Raw genomic sequence first — 17,775 nt, 5'->3', positions numbered from 1 at the left:
ATTCCTTACTGTCTCAGATATTAGGCAAATCAACATCAATCTCAGAAAATCAATCTATTAAAAAATGACACCGTTTATTACCTACAGCAGTTTGTCCCAATCCTGGTCCTGGGGCATCCTTGCTCTGTAACTTATTTGTGTGTTCTCTAATTTCAAAACTCATGATGGTTTTACAATCAAGATTTTAAGTTGAGTCAGGCTATAGCTGGGAGAAAGGAAACAGTAATATATAAAGTGCAGACCTGCTTGAAGGGGGGAAACCTGGCCTGATGACAGCATGATGCATTTGCGTTATTTACTGCCTACCTCCTAAGCATGTACAACGAGCTAAAGTGACTGTAAGGGTTTGCACTGTGGCAGAGTAGCACAAAGTTATAATGACATGCTCAGTCCCCCTCCTCACCCCCCTTCAAGCACGTGATTTCTTAACATGCGCCACCCATGTGGTTTGGCAACATCATGGTTCTTTTTAAAAGAAGAAAACATCCAGAAGGTCTTCACGAGTGTTAGAAGCACCTTTACTCTAAATGTTCTTGTGTATTTAATGAGTTAGGTGGATGCTTCTTTAGTTAAAGAATGTCAAAACCTGGCTGTTCAAGTAGCAGGATGGGTAGAGACAGGTGTTACGCTGACGTCTGAAAAAGAGAAAGTTATTTTTTTCAGTGATTTCACATCATTATTTTTTGTTTTCTCTTGTTGGTTCCTTTTATTCTTCTTGTCATTCACCCTGAATCTTATTTGATTATATGTGTGTAATGTGTCATGTGCTTATTGCAAAAGTTTTATGTCGAGCTAGTTCAACCAGTTTTCCAGACTGTTTTCTGGAGACTCACTGCTATACAATGACGAAGGGGATTATTTAATAAAAATCCTTCTGTAATCCCACATTTAACCCATGCCACAAAAACCAGTCCAAAGGGCTCAATATGAGAGTCACACCATGTAGTCTCCTTTACACTACTTACTATATATTAACAGACTCCATGTTCTTATGAACAGCAGACATTTCACCATAATGTGACTCAATTACAGTGCTCGATCTTGCACATAAAAAGCAAACGAGGTATGGAAGAAAGCTGGTTTCACCTTAGCTGGCTTCTTCCCGCCACCCATTTGTTTTTTGGTGCTTGCATGGACCTGTCTCCCTGTCAAAGGCTGTGACATCTCTGCGGTTTTGTGTATGACAGACTGGTTTGACCAACCATAGACTCCCTGACACCTTCACTTGATATATGACGTATTACGCTTCACGACACAACTAATTAGGCAAGAGCCACCCAATTGGGAAAAACCACCCAATTGCAAAGTTACGGAAAATATTGTCCAACCAGTAAATGTCCTGGAACTATGACTTTCTTCAGAACTGTAGCAGTTAGCCCAGAGTATGTGCTGGATTCCTACTGGCTTAGACTGTTACAGTATTGCATTGTCCAGGCAGTAAAGCAAATACAAAGGAAGCATAGCTCTCAGTTCCTCTTCTGTAATGAGAAGTTGAAGAAGAAACTAATTATCTATTGATAAATAAACTGATAACCTAGTTATTGCTAATTTGCTTTAGCCAGTTCATGTCAACCTGGAAGTCAGATAGTGGCACCGTTCATTTTCATTCATGTCAAAGCTTGGATAGGCTGCACACATGCAGTAAAGCAGATTATATAACCCAATACTAAGTTTGATTGCTTAAATCAATGTTGATTATTACAAGGAGGGATATCCAAAGATTAAAATGTTAGTAATGCAGTTCTTCTTGTACACTATCTTTCAATACATCTCTAGTAGCATGTCATGCCTTTGTTTTTTAATGTCTTCATTGTGAATTTCCTTCGAACGTACTTATCTGTTGTAAAAATCTAATTTCTTGTTGAACTTGTCACGTGACAGCAGGGCATGTGCACAAATACTGCAAACACTGAATCATGTTATGGGGCACCGAGTTTGGGAAGTTGCATTCCCAAAACACCAACCAGTTCAGAAATAGCTGAACCCCACCCCATCTACCCCACCCCATCTACCCCACCCCTTCTACCCCACCCCTTCTACCCCACCCCATCTACCCCACCCCTTCTACCCCACCCCATCTACCCCACCCCTTCTACCCCACCCCATCTACCCCACCCCTTCTACCCCACCCCATCTACCCCACCTCTATATGAACACATTCAAAGGTTTTATTTAAGGTTTGTAATTAACATGTGACTGTGAAATATTTCAATATTTCATTGTTTACAAGGACAAGGTGCAATTCTACTGCTGCACTTTTCTCGCAGCAATTTTGTGTGTGAAATTTAAGCATGTGTTAACGACACAAGCTGTGTTTTTTTTCTCTTTGTAAATATATGCAAATTATAGTTTTTCTTAAATTTATTATAGTAAATTATAGTTTTTCTTAAATGTATTGTTTGCAACAGAGATTTTCATTATAGGCTACCTGTCACGTTGAGGACCCCGGCCCCTCCCCTTTGGGCGTGTGTATACGTAGTCCACGTGCATTGTCTGCGTCAGTGGATCTCCATGGTTAGGGTTATGTCGTGTGATATGTCGCACCTGTGACTTGTCTCGTAATCACTTGGGGCTAATGTGGTTTGTCTATTTAATGTGCGCTCGCGCAATGTCCTGTGCTCGTCGTTGTCTAATGTCTACACGTTGCCGTGTCTGTTTATACGTTACTCGTGCGCTATTGCGCAATACCTGTAGAAAATAAACGTGACGTCTGTGAGAAAAGGATTTCGTGTCTCGTCCTTGGTCCAGCCACCGAACGTCACACTACCTGAATAATGACAATAAAGATTCTATTCAATTCTATGCAGAATTACTATAAAAAAACATTTTTGAGCATTTTCCACCATGTTCTCTCAATATTTTTGAGGCAAATAGTCTGTCACGATACGGGGGGGGTCTGACGGTCTCCCCCGTCCACAGCGGCAGTTGTCCTGTTATTGTTGTGTTGTGTTCGTCCCTTGGGTGGGTGAAACCTATCATCAGGCCACCACCCAAGGGTCGTTTGTTCGTCTATATATGTCTTGTCTTTGTACCAGTTGACTGCCGGTTATTGTATCCTTAATTTGGATCATGTAACGGGTCTTTAGTTGGTGCACGTTATCATTAAACCCTCCTTTTTCCTCGAGACTTGGCGTGATCACTTCCTTTTTTCGTCTTTAATATGCAGTATCCTCAAATGTTTTCCTATTAGAACGGCTATGATTTTCCCCCCTCAGTCATTGGTAAACCTTCAGCATATTAGGTTGGAATATTGTCTTACATTTAATTCAACAAAGCACTTCCAGCTTTACATGTCCCTGCATGAGTGGTTCCAAAAGTTTATTTATTTTCTTGCACACACTTAAACATTGGTGACCTTCAAACTGTGATGCCATATTCCCAACTGAAGCTTTCTAACACTTAATTTTGGATGAAACATCTTTTTCTCCTGCCTTAAAACTTGAGGTCACGTCTTGGCCAACAACAGGCCCGGTTATTCTTCATCCAAAAGAGAAGGAAGAGATTTGCTCTTTGATTCTATTCGCTCCCAGTTGGTGAGACACAACTTTGGTTAGCAGAGTTCCCGTGTGACGACCTGTGGCACGTAGCATTACACCGGCAGGTAATCCGTCCCCGATATGGTCTTCACGAGCTGTGGCTTTTTCCTAATAAGGCCTCTTCCTCATAGTGTCTGCCTCATCCATGCTGAACTGGGCTGTGGCTGATGTTTCTGAGAAAAACGTATCATGTCATACTCATCAGATCTTTTGCCTATGAGCCTAAACATATACCTAAATCTAGTTCCAGGGTTGCTTAAAGGCTTTTTCCCTTGTTGTCATATTCCTTGTAGTAGGGTCACAGACTCCTTCATTTGTGCCAACCAGGCAGTTGTTAACATCTCAACTTACTGACAGGATTATGACGTTAACATCTCAATTTCTTGACAGGATTTTGATTTGAGCAGCTTTACAGACAGCTCGTTTTGATGTGACAAGCCAGTACTAGGCTATGCAACTCACTGGTTTATAACAGTGTATTATAACACGTGGGCATAGTGTGCTGTGGTTTAGTAAGTGAACACTGCTGGCACTGTGGCAGTCTTGCTGGCTAAAATTCAGCCCATTCCCCTGGGCCACTCACTCCTCCACTGTTTCTAGCTGACCTTTTCCCTACTTACTGTTGAGTTCCACCATCCGGATGTTACTGTGTCTGCTGTGCCTACATGCAAAGTTAGTGAGAATTTACTGCCCATTTACACAAATTGTATCAAATATTGCTCACCTCTGGGGGACCACATAGAGGTCAGGGAAACCGGGCTTGACTGTGTACCTGATGTCATTTCTGTTGCATCATCCCACAGGTCCCATTGTGATTTACCATAAGGGGCATCATATCTTAAAATGGCGAGTATCAGAAGTTGCTTGACCACACAAGAAACGTCAGATTCACTTTTCTTATGACGTCATACCATTCCCTGGAAGTCAAAAACACCTATGATGGCTGGTTTCTGAAAAACCCGTGGATCAAAGAGATGATTAAGAGCGGACAGCACTGATCACATGTTTAGATTGACTGGTTATGTGTGTGACTCAAACTACAAACATAGAGCCCCCTTAGCGACAAGACATGAATAAGAATGAAACTACATGGTAGTCATAACAGCCTTACTGAACCTGCTCTACTCCTATTTATCAGCAAATATTAGGGATTTAACGTTGTGAAAATCAGTGTCACATGGCTCTGCCTAAAGTGTCATTGTTGGGCACGAACGCAGTGGCTAATGTACATCCATGCCAGGTCCACTCGTCCAAATGAAAACATAGCTACCCTTTCGTAGATACCAGGCGTTCTACTCAATTTGCGCAGTTTATATAATTTACGAGGAGCTCTGCGAGAGAGTCCTCGGGGAGAGCAGGACTAACAGATGGAGAAAAGGACTCCACCGCCGAGCACCGAGACGTGCCCCAACTGTTTGCTACGGTTCAGTGATTCTGCCCATCTTCGCCTTGCTCCACCCATTTCCTCCTTCACCCGAGGGAAATGCTGCAACCTTTTCAGCCACACCTGTCCTGTTTGGACAAAACATCCCATACATCTTGTGGCGGCTCCTGTGCAGTCCGTGTTTACTTTGCTGTAATGGCCCCTCCCAGCAGTTTGTTATTGCCGTGTTCGCTAGTCAACAGCCGGTTTATACTAGTCAACAGCCGGTTGATGCAGGTTTCGGAAACATTGTTTTATTGATGATGTATCCTTTAGGCAAACATATATGTCATCTTTGGAATGCTCTAGAATGCCTGGAGTCATGAGTTATACCGTGTTCTGTTTGGTTTTAATATTTGTTGAAGATTTGATAGTTGTTTTTGCCAGTTACTGTTATGAGCTACATTTCCTTGTCATCATTTTGGCATAGAGTTTTTGTGTCTTAGATGCAAGCTTTTTTCTTTACCAGTCAAGTTACTGCATGCCAGCATGGAATTATTATCATATCTGAAACTGACATACTGCTTTAATCTGAGAAGAGGCTCAATGTTTTTTTTCTTTTTTCTTTCCCCCCCCAAAAAAATGAATGCTTTACTATTACACAAAACAATTTTGGTATTTTTATGTTTAAGCAACATCATTCAAGTAAATGGTAACAACTAAAATATTAGTGTTGTGTTCTTCATCAGGTCTTATAATAAGATGAAGATAATGTTATATGTGTATAAAAGAGTGTTTTTCTCTACCCAAACCTAGATTTGGGAGATAATCTACTGAGGTTTTAAAAAAGGAATTTATCTTTAAGGACAAGTTTCCACACAGGGAGACCCTAAATCTCAGAATAATGAACTAGTCCAACTTTAGTGTCTCTTGGTCTAATGTAGTCACAATTCTAGTTCTACAACTTCTTGTTTATTAACAGTAATTTTTCCCCACAGACTAATTTGAGGTTTAGTAACAGTATCTTGCGAAATATCCGCAGTGATACTGCATTTGTAACTCCTTATAAGAAAAAAAGTAATAAAAATAATAATATTAATTTAAAAAAGAACTGTCTGAAGCTTTGTAGAGCATTATTTTCCAGCAAATTGTTATTAAAGAAACATGAAAGATAAGCTGGAGCACAGGAAATAATAAAGAATACAAGGAGAAGCAATCCATCCCAGCCATGTCAACCATCCAATCATCCCAGCCATGCCAACCTTAATTCTACGAAAAGCTAAGCCATCTCAGAGAAGACATGGGCTTCCACATGAAATCTGGAATCACTCAGAATGCATTGTGGGAAGGGCAGGCCCACTACTGGCAGGTGTATACAGTACATACATGGGTGACAGTTACAGCATTTAAAAAAGAAGCGGAGAAGCTGGGGGCTGTATGACCAATAGAAAGAATGAATAATCATTTATTGTGTTGTGTGTTTCCACAGTTCCAGTGTTTCAGAACAGCAAGTCCCTTTTCTAATTTATTATTGGTTAGTGTCATTGCTGGCATACTTCCACCAGTAAATATACGCCAGCACTGTTTCTTATGCTTGGCACTGGTGAGAAGGCAGGCTTTGTACAATTTAAACCGGTAAACAGCATAATCAACATAATTCAGAGATTCAAAGCATATTTAACCTTTTATCTTACTTGTGTGGCCTGTTCATACAGAATAATCACACAGATAGTGTGCTTCTTGTGAAATTGTGTGCATCAAGCATTGTGTTTTTTCACAGTTTGCAGAAGTTTACAAGCCCATAGTGCACCAACCAATCAACTACCAACCAATCACTTCAGTTCAAACTCAGAAAACAGCGTGCAGCAGCCAGAAACAGCATGCAGCTGGACGTTTTGCTGTTGCCTCTGTATTTCAGGAGTGGAATTGTTTGATTGTATCCTCCAGCAGACATCAAGAAACCAAAGATATTTTGTGGACGGCATACTGAAAGTGAATCTGCATTTTGTTACCTGTATGTTACAAGGCGGACATGTTTTGGCGTAGCACCATGGCGTTGGAGCTCTGAGCATTCTTCTTTTGGCACGTTGGAGGACCAACACAGCAGCATGCGTGCAGAAGGCAGGAGCTGGAATCTGCAGACGTGAACAGAAGCACTGGGGTGTTGTGCACCTGACTCCAGCGAAAAGGCGGGCTGCTGCCCTTTGTACAGTTCAAACAGGTAAACAGCAAATTAAAGTAATCCAATTGCGATGATACAAAGGCGTGAATGGTTGTTTTGAGCATCATATAAAGGTAGGCCAGTTTTTGCTTCAGCAATACTTGCCTTCTTAATTAGAAGAAACAGGACTGAACACGAATTTTAACGTGCATCAAAAAGTTCAAACGGGGGACACAGATCTAAATTAGCCATGTGGCTCAATAATGAAGACCATTTGTGGACAAATGATGCAGTCCTACACCCATCACTCACTATTTTGACTCATTTCCACCAATTACATCTGGCACGGTACTGAGATATTTTGCTTCTAGCATTGTTTAGCTCCTACAGACTGGGCTAATCCACGGCATCACCGTAACTTCTATACTGCTCTCAGAGATGACCGTACAGACATGTTTCTGCTCATTAGCTCGCCCAAGGCTGTTCAAGCTCTCTCCGATGCATGTCCTTGCATGAACAGAGACATCATCCCAGCCATCGTTTTCCATACTCTTTCTGGCTTGTTTAGTCCAAAGATGAGAGAATGCCCAAGGCGCTATTAGAAAGAAAAAGAAAAAAAGCAGAAAGACTTCATTTTCATGGGTTTTTTTTTATGTTCCTATGAATGACATGTATGTACTGATTCCATCAGCACTGTTGGAGGGGGAGGGGCAGATGATTACTCTTTTACCATTACTAAAGTGAAATGTCAGAAATTAAAATAATAGATTTTAATAAATAAGATTTTTTTATTTATACAAACTGAATAGAACATTTAAAGTTTAGATGTTTTTTTAATCACTTGGTAATCCCTCTTTAATTTGCTTTTGGTCACGTTTGCCTATGAACCTATTACCTATGAACCCTACCTCCCTACCTCCCATTTGTTTTTGTAAGAGGTTTCAGTATGAGAACGTGTCAAGGAGGGTTCGTGCTTGCACACGCAACAAATCACGGCATCTTTGGACAAGCCAGCAGGCGGGGTTATGGTAGTGGAGGGGGCGTGTCCAGAGGCCGTCCGTGAAAGCTGCATGACGGCTTGTCCCCGCCCTTGCTCTCCTATAAGAGGAGGATTGCGGGGCTCGGCTGGTCACAATCCTTTGAGGGACGTAAGCTAAAGAGTTCACCTAAAGGAAAAGGGACCCCAGCTCTGCTGCAAGATGAGCAAGCAGAAGATCTTCCTGGATAAAGTGGCGCAGGCCCTGTACATTAAGAACAAGCTGCTACGACAGGGGCTGGCTGAGTGTCTGGGCACTCTTATCCTGGTGGTGAGTCTCACCTGTTATGGTCCTCATTTAACTCTTTAGGTAGAAATTTTTCCCATCATGCTTGTTTGAGTTTGAGAAACCTGAACACTGCGGTATGTGTGTAGAGGTCCCACATAATGGTCAGCAATTAGATATTAGGCTGGAGTTTGACCCTAGAAAGACAGATAGCACATTCCAGTGGGTCCCAGTGATTTACTACACACCTGCTCCACAGCTGAACTTCTCAATGACAGAAGACTTAAGGTTGTGCACAGCATGTGGGAAGCAATCTGCTTTTCCAGACTTAATCACTGCTTTCCCCAAAACTGGAGCTATATCTGCCACAATATGTCAACATGAGCACATCTGGAGCTTTAAGCTTTAAATGGAGTGGTGATAACATCTCCTCCTGCTCACTGAGAGAAATAAATATGCAAACAGAGCATGTCTCCCTCCTCACTGTCATTGTTATGATCTGAAAGCAGCTGATAAGGTCTGAGCTTACATGGGTGAAGTAATTTAGAGACTGCAAAATTTTGTGTGTTATGTATTACGGGCTGAAAGTACCTCTAATTCGCCCTCATTTTCCTATTTATATGATAATACGTGTGATGGTTTCGCTGTGAGATAAAGAGCAGAGTGATGACCTATTAGTACATGTCATGTTACATACTGCATATGGTACTTGCCTTTGATATAAAGATATATTTGCTCTTTCCTATCTTAAACCTTTAAGAACCATGTCTTTGCACAGTTATCTGACTTGCTGAGCAAATGTAACCAAATGGGTTGTGTGGCGTTCTCGCACATGAAAGAGGGTCCTTATCTGCATGCACAAAGACTGGCACCTTTGCACATACATGGCTGTAGTTACATGCGTGTGTGCATAAAGGGAGTGTGACCTACACACAGAGGTTCAGCCTCGCCATGGCCACATCTGAGTGACTAATTGTGACACTGCAGTCTCAACACATGAGCAACACTGGAGATAAATGGCAGGAGATGCTTCTCACGTAACGCTCATTTCTCACGGATGATGCCGTTTCATAAAATGTAAAGACTGATGGGCAGCAGACGCAGTGAGGAATGTGGTACTGGGTGGAGACGTGACAATAGGTGGAGGAAGAGTAGGTGTGAAATATGAGCATGTCTATTACTCAGGTCTTTGATCCGAGGAGGCTTTTCAAGTGGACTTGAGTTTTTGGAAACTTCAATGTAGTATCTGGGAACAGTGAATTACATCAAAATTTAATTACATTTACATTTAATTACATTTATCCTGTAGGTAATGGCCAAAAAACCAAACAAATGTGTACTAACATGATTTTGTATAAAAAATACATAACTGCAAAATATGCAATTTCATGCAGCTAATTTGAGCAAATGAGGCTGTTACCATCCATTCCTGGACAAGAAAATTAGGAATTTGGTACAATATTGCAGAAATTATTCAAATGTTTTAGATGAGAACTTATGACTGGTGCCTGTCTAGTAGTAGCAACACATCAGGACTAAGCAAAGGTTTATTGTTGAGTGGTCATAAATGATCACACCACACCCATTGCAAAGGATATTAGTGGAACGGCATGCTGTCTCTGGCATGCTGACTTCGACATACTGACTCCAGGGCAATTTAGTACAAAAAAAAGAAGAACAAATGGAACAGATCATTGAACAGGCCGTTTTTTTATGCTGTGTTCAAATCTGACCTCTCTCTGCCATAAATTTCATCCTTCTGTCAGGAGGTTCCATGGTTTTGTTCACACATGGTATTTGAACAAATAAAGTTAATAAGAAAGATTTGTATAAATATTTGTGTTTTATGGAATTTGTATACACTCACGGTGTTCCTGGTAAAAAATGACCGGTCATTGGAAATGAATAAGTGAGAGTACAAGTGTATAAGAGTGCTTACTCTCACATATCTACTCTTACACCTCACGCATGTGCGCACACACATGCACACACATACACACACACACACACCTTGTGCCCCTCTTTGGCTTCCATGGTAACCACCACGACTTCCTGTAGACATCCCATACCAGTTGAAAAACAAAAAAAAACATTGATGCACAACTGTCTCACAGCTCTGGGTTATAAATATTTTCTGAGGCCTCACAATTCAGTCTGTGGAAGCACAATGGTTGACACAGAAGACACAGAGAACAACTCAGAGGAAGAAGGCAATGACATTGATGAGGATGAAGACCCAGCTGAAGGTGTGGTCTCCTATTAGTCCAAAACACGATATGCCATATCCTAAGTTGACTTCTCCTCACAGACTCCATTGTAACCACTGTCCTGAACAAGACAAACCAGGAAGAGAGAAGGGTTTATGTTGAGAGATACCTGCAAGGTGATAGGCCAGGAAAATATTGAAGCCTACGTGTTGATTTTGTGTGGTGTCTACAGCATTGCACTTTTGTAGGTTACTGGCACGTAGTCCTGCAAAAGAATGATGGAACGTTGGCCCAGGGTGGAGTTGTTCAACATCACTGATCACAATGAGATCAGTCCAGGCTGGTACGAGTACAAACACTACAAGAGGAGAACCTTGAAGGTGCCTTGAAGAACTTGGCAAAAGAATGGTGGAGCCTCTCATTCAAGGGCGCCACCACCTTCCACGAACGCTATGCTCTGCTGTATCAGTGAGACCCAGCAACTGCAGCAACGTTCACACCAACCAGTTCAGGAGTCAAAAGAGCCAACTGTTAACCAAGAGATAAAATAACAAGTTTCGAAAACAATTCCCAGTCAAAAGTGAGTGTTAGCCAAAACGAACACAACAGAAGAGTTAACTATTAAGAATTTTGAATGTTTATTTGCACATCTGTTTGAAGCTAAGTGTTCTCAAAACTGTGAACATGCCAGGGCAGAGAATTAAAATGTGTCAGAGCAAAAGTAACTGATATATGGAATCAACAGGAAACCTCAACTCACAACCTCTTCCCATTTCAGTTTCAGTAAAACAATGTCACCTTGTAGAAATTAAGGTTCCTCTTGGTCATATAATGGACCCAGTGTAAGCCAAAGAAGCTCTGCTTGTTACGAAGCATGTCTAGGTTGGTATTTGACCAAGGACGAACGAGGTGCAGCAAGATGAAGAAGCATGCCATGTTTGAGATGAACTTAATACGATCCAGAGAACCTAAAGAATGGAATGCTCTGCATGACCATATGATCTATGACTCCATACCTGCTGTTTGATAGGGAAACGTTGTTCTTTGGCTTCACGTTTGGTTTTTCAGGTGTCTTCTCTAGATTTAATACATGCCAGAAGCAATTCTGGAACCTTTTCTTAGGATTTGAAGTTTTGGAGCTCCAGATTCTAAGAAAATGGAGAATGTACCGAATGGTCTGCCAGAATTGGCATGACTTGCTGCAGGTTAAATTCACAAGAGAAAACACACGAAAGGTGAACAACAGGCATGCTAAATAGACTCTGCAGGCTGTTTATGAAGGCATGCGGCCAACAAATCAAAGCCATCTATCCACAACATCATGTCACATCCCATTACCAGTCAAACAGTCATTGATTCACATTGTAAACTTGACTGAGATGATATTCCTGTAGCAGTAAATCACAACATTCAGCAGTAAATATGAAAATATGACAAAATGTAGCATTGCTAATATATATACTATACTACATATACTGTAATATACTACATATACACACACACAGCAGATGAAGGGGAACTCTGTCCAAAATGTCTTGTTTCTCTGGAATTGAAACTTTGTGTACTTCACTACAATTTCTAATCTCTCTTTTTAGTCATGTCATGTATCTCATTTTGCACTGTGTGTTTTACTATTTTATGCTTGTGAACCATTAGCCTAACATTATCCAGCTGTGAACTGCATGGGAAAGGCAAGATCAAGATGGCGTCACGTGCTACCGCAAAGACTATTTATAAGAAGACAAACATAGCCTGCCTGAACATGGCAGAGTCTTTGTTCCTCTAACAGTGTTGTCTTTTCTCTGTCTGCAGATGTTTGGCTGTGGCTCGGTGGCTCAGAAAGAGCTCAGTGGAGGCAGCCACGGCCTCTTCCTTGCTGTAAATTTAGCCTTCGGTTTTGCAGCCACGCTTGGAATCCTGGTTTGCGGCCAGGTCTCAGGTACATATGAACTCAAATAAATAGAATTAAATTCTTAAGATTTAAGAACGTATGCGTCTCAGTTATTGGAAAGGAATGAAATAATCCATTTATATTGATTATATTAATTCTGGGACATTGAATCACGTTGCTAACCTTTGACCCTCGACTCCCACTCCTACAGGAGGTCATATAAACCCAGCTGTAACCTTTGCCCTTTGCCTCCTTGGAAGGTCAAAATGGAGAAAATTCCCTGTATACTTTTTCTTCCAGACACTTGGTGCCTTTCTGGGTGCAGGCATCATTTTTGGCCTGTATTATGGTAAGTAGCACAGACAAAGCCCTTTACTGTGACATAAGAGTCCCATGCATGTTGTTTAATTATTTGTCTATCTGTCTGTCCATCTGTCTGTTTGTCTGTCTGTCTGTCTGTCTGTTTTAAGACGCCCTGATGAAAAAAGCTGCAATTGACCAAAAACTTCCAATCGGAATTTTCGCTACCTACCCCAATGAACACCTCAGTGTTGTGAATGGCTTTTTTGATCAGGTTAGTGACTGCAACAATAGACTGATTTCATTAATAACAAATAAATATTTGCAAACTGTTAGTAGATTCTAAAGTGTGTTTTAACATTCCTTCCATAAAATTAGTTTATTATATTATTGACACAGCCAGTCGCAGTTTCGTATGGTACATCAAGGACAGCGTCTGAACAATTATGAGGAGGTTCACCATGAATACAAATCATTTGTCATGGGCTCCTGATGGGCTCCTCCTATCACCTCCTGATAATTTTCTTTTTAATATGAATTCATGATGGAAGCAATCAGTGTACTCCCAAAACTTCCCAAATCCAGCAAGAGTTCAGATAATTGTATATGGCGGGTCAAAATTTTTTCCAAGGGCTGTTCACATACAGGTGGTCTAGTAGATAACTTTTATGAAACGTACAACATTTTAACTTAAATTAGAAATGAGATAGAAGGAGTACCTGAATTTGCACAGAGGTTCAAGTCATAGATAAATCTGAACTGAACGGCTCTTAAGAGTACTAACTCGATTATTGTGTCTCACTTTCACAGCTGATAGGCACTGCTGCATTGATTGTTTGTATCTTGGCCATTGTGGACCCGTTCAACAACCCTATCCCACAAGGACTTGAGGCCTTCACTGTGGGATTCTCAGTGCTTGTCATCGGCTTATCCATGGGCTTCAACTCTGGTTACGCCGTAAACCCAGCCAGGGACTTTGGACCTCGACTTTTCACTGCTATTGCTGGCTGGGGTGGCCAAGTCTTCACGTAAGTCATTCTATACACATAAGCAACTCAGGTTAATCCCTTTTTTCATCGGTAGAGTCCAACGATGCTATTTCTTCAACAGTGCGAATGACTACTGGTTCCTGGTGCCCATCTTCGCTCCGTTCCTTGGTACCGTGGTCGGGGTGCTCGTGTACCAGCTGATGGTCGGCTGGCATGTAGAAGGTGAGGCGCGGGCCAAAAGGAAGGTGGCAGAAGACAACGTCAAACTCAACGACATTAACGACGGCTCCTTGGCTCCCTGAGTCATCGAACCACAGCACAACCACCCCTACCACGTCCCATAATCACCTTACTAACTTCAGTGCCGGCTAAATGATGATTTTAAGGACTGTCCTTGCCTGTCTCGCAGGCAATTCTGATGTCGCGTGAAAGTCATGAAACAGGTGCAGGTGTAAGACTATTATGAAGCTTAGTGCCACATACCTCCCCAAATGTTTAGTTTGTGCAGAAGTGCTCTTAGCCCAGTTGGATTGGTGAATTTGTGTAACATCTCTGAACAACTTCACATTTCCTACATAAAAAGGTCTTTCACCATCACGAATTATATTAATTCTGTAAAAGAAAGATACGATTGGAAAAAAAAGTCAAATTATGCAGAGTATCTCAAATACTGTATGTGTATTTACAGTATTCTATGTTTCGTGCCATTTTTAAAGGTTTTGTAAATGAGAACATTGCTGAGAATGAATGCTAATTTCATTGCTGTAAATAGTTTTTTTTCTTATGGTCAGCATTCTTTAAACCAGGAAACATTAATATCAAACATTATGCTTAGATTGAATAGTAGAATTAGTCTTTGTTTGCTCGTTTAGAATTAGTTTCAGCTCTCCCATTAAGGGTGACATAGTGAGGCTTATAGACTAATAAGACTAAGGTTGGTCATACACAAATCAACGGTGGCTTTCACATTGACAGCAAATGTAAAATGTACAAAACTTATCAAAAGCTACTTGGGATTGTTATTCATTAGTGTCATAACCCTTGTACAAATGAGCTTTGGCACTACTGTAATCTTTGGGAAGGCCATACCAATTTCAATACTTGTTTACAGACTTTTTTGAAAAGGAAGAAATAAGTCAACAAAAACAGCTTTTTTTATTATTGATGGAATGTGGCTATGATTATAGAGTGCATTATAGAATGCTGCATTTTCCATTAATTTAATACATTGTATTTTTATTTAGCATTTTTGGTACATAAAATGCCCTTTCTTGTTTTTTACATTTATATTTTTGCAGTTTGCATGGTCTGAAATATTAATTTTTCATCTTTTACATTTAGCTTCTTTAAGTGTTGAAAGTTTTTATGTTGTGTAGATTAATCTTAAAACTGAATGAACAACAGAGAAACCTAATGCCAAGTTAATGGCATTTGTTGAGTTGTTCAATGTCATTTAATTATGTAACTGTTTTAAAGCACGGGTTTGCTATCACAATAAAAGCTTTATAATATTGTCTATCTGTTTGTTGATTCAAAAACATCATTCATGTTTAATTGATTTGTCATTACCAGCTAGCAAATCATGAGTTATTTTGGAGTAATTACAGAAGTCTACCCAGAGGGCTATGATGCAAACGCCTACATTTTGTCAGGTGCTGTGCAAGCTCAGTTGACTCCCACACACTCCATTTGAGCATGATTGACTCTTGAGTTTAAGGACTTCAATTTTTAAGAGTTGGTACCTGCAGTGAGGGAATTAGTACAGGTAGCATTTGACCCAGCATAATACAAGTTAGATAATTTGGGCTATCTATTAACAAGACTGGAAAACATTAGTCCTTAAACATCCATTTATCTGCTAACACTAATGACCCCTGAAGCGGCTGCATGTGGCTCTGATGCCACTCTGTTGTACTATTCCGTCAGTATGCATTCAGACTCCAGGGAAGATCTGCGTTGCTCTGAAACTCTATACCTGGGACATAACTAAAGAGAAGCAAACTCACAGTGAGAGCGAATGAACGTCATTGGCAAAAGAAAAAAAAGAAACGTTTAAACAAAGGGGAAGAAGATCAGTGTCTCCAAGCTTGGTACACTCAGTAAGAAGCACTGGAGATGTGCACCTCTGGGCTGGAATAGTGACGTCGGGCGCACGAAATCAACAAGGAACAGGTGAGTGTGATAATGATTAATAAACAGGCGATTGGTTGCTTGGGAGTGGCTGTTAATGGGCTTGAGGCTCGCACGCGCGTGTGTGTGTCACGGGGCGTGTCCCTCCGTCTGGGTGCTCCCCGAGCCGTGACAAGATCAAATATCTGACAGCTGATCTCACTACATAACATTACACAGCTTTCGAATCCTGGGTATTGGCAAGAAATACGACTCCGACAGCTAGATCTTCCTCTCCGCTCCTAGTTCATGTCGTGGCATGCTCAGTGTACATCCAAGACACTGAGCATGCCACTCCAGTCGCGCTTGCTTTGTTCCAGTTGAAAATACAGAGTAAAAAAAAAAACAAAACAAGAGTCCTATCAAATTTCTGTTACTGTAATAAAGCTTTGTCGCCACATCTGTTATCTAATATACTCAAAGGGCTGCGGTCCAGCCCTGACTCTTGTGTTGTGGTCATGGGCAATGGTTGCCTGACGTATAAATGATAATGAGGTGTGAGAAAAATCAGGTTGATTTGGGGGCATGTCTGTTTTGATGATATGGAACTGATCTTGAATGAATATAACATGAGCTATTAGTATGATGCTTGATTTCTGAAATAAACATGTATGTAATGAGGAGAAACATGCATCTTATAAGGAGGACCTAGTGTTTCACTACTACGACTACAGAGTCAAAGTCAAATGCATTTGCATTGTACTTTTACAACATGTATTGTCTCAAAGCAGCTTTACAAATGTTTGGGCCCAGATCTTTATGAGCAAGTCAGAGGCAACAGTGATAAGCAAAGGGTCCCAGGGCACATTAAATATATATTTATTCTTTTGATTAAAAGCATCTTCTGGAGGACAGTAAAGAATTTGAGAATCTGTTAAGAGTGCTACTATAAAACGTCATGGGGGTCCTTGCTGAGGTCCTTTCTCAGCCCTTCCATTGCCGTTTCCTTGCCCACACACCTGATCGAGTTGGACGTTCTCACTTGTCCCGTTCTCCAGCCTCATCAGCCGGGTTGCTCCTCCCAGTTCCCAGTGTTTCCTTCGCCAAGCATCAATGGCATCTGCCGCAGTGCTTGGCTGTTTCCTGGTCCCTTCTAGTCTTGTAGTTGTCTGCCCATAGTTTCCTGGTCTCTCCCACCCACCTCCCCAGCTTCCTGGGATTCAGCAGTTTGTTCAGTGTTTGTTCTTGTTTGTGCAGACTCTGTATTTTGTCTTCTGGGTCTTCACTAAAGATGCGCCCTGGTTGTTCCTGTCAGGCTTTTCTGACTTTGGACAGTACAAAAGACTATGTATAAAACATTACAAAAGATAAGTTATAAAACACTAAAAAATACTTTTTTTGTTTCCCCCCAGAAAGCTAACTTGGGCCTGCATTCTGCCATCTATCATTAATTATAATTAATGGTGCTAAAAACAACCATGCACCATTACAAAGATGTCCTCTACCAATTAATTGAATAGTATGTGCTATGTGCTTAACATATACAGAGCAAGCTACAGATCATGGCTAATATCAGTGATGAAGGATCACCTCGTGTTGTCACCAAAGCATTTATGAACTAAAACATCTCTTTATCCTGAAAATCAGACCCTGTAATCATGTATGAGAAGAGAAAATTTAATCCAGTCAGACCACCTCCACCCTAAACATCACAGCAAAGATAGGGGAAATGGGAAAGAACTGAAGTCACACTGTATCAGGTATTGGGATTCCTAGAAAAAATGTTCACAAAATGGACACTATGGTTAAAAATTAAACCAAATGCATACCACTGTATACATTTTTATTCACCCAATATTTAGTTATGCTGGACCACTCTACATTTTTTCAAGATTTTTTTGGTTTGTTTATTAAGATTTTATGTTATTGCATTCAGAAAGTAAAAATGTTAGGCATA

The 17,775-nt window shown here is 40.8% G+C and overlaps 1 protein-coding gene across 1 annotated transcript; it reads left to right on the top strand.

Moving 5' to 3' along the window:
* The first annotated feature begins 8,184 nt into the window (after positions 1-8,184).
* On the top strand, positions 8,185-15,225 carry aqp3a (aquaporin 3a). Its single transcript, XM_076997653.1, has 6 exons — positions 8,185-8,367; positions 12,342-12,468; positions 12,632-12,769; positions 12,891-12,994; positions 13,531-13,748; positions 13,831-15,225. The coding sequence occupies exons 1-6, from the start codon at positions 8,260-8,262 to the stop codon at positions 14,009-14,011; spliced, it is 876 nt and encodes a 291-aa protein (XP_076853768.1). The 5' UTR covers positions 8,185-8,259; the 3' UTR covers positions 14,012-15,225.
* Positions 15,226-17,775: the final 2,550 nt, after the last annotated feature.

Source organism: Brachyhypopomus gauderio, chromosome 3, assembly GCF_052324685.1.
Source record: "Brachyhypopomus gauderio isolate BG-103 chromosome 3, BGAUD_0.2, whole genome shotgun sequence".
NCBI lineage: Eukaryota > Metazoa > Chordata > Actinopteri > Gymnotiformes > Hypopomidae > Brachyhypopomus > Brachyhypopomus gauderio.
This window is presented reverse-complemented; position numbering and strand designations above follow the sequence as displayed.

Coding starts and splice junctions, on each gene's coding strand:
- aqp3a (XM_076997653.1), top strand. CDS start 8,260: ATGAGCAAGCAGAAGATCTTCCTGGATAAAGTGGCGCAGGCCCTGTAC. Junction 12,469..12,631: donor GGTTTGCGGCCAGGTCTCAG/GTACATATGAAC, acceptor CCACTCCTACAG/GAGGTCATATAAACCCAGCT. Junction 12,995..13,530: donor TGAATGGCTTTTTTGATCAG/GTTAGTGACTGC, acceptor TCACTTTCACAG/CTGATAGGCACTGCTGCATT.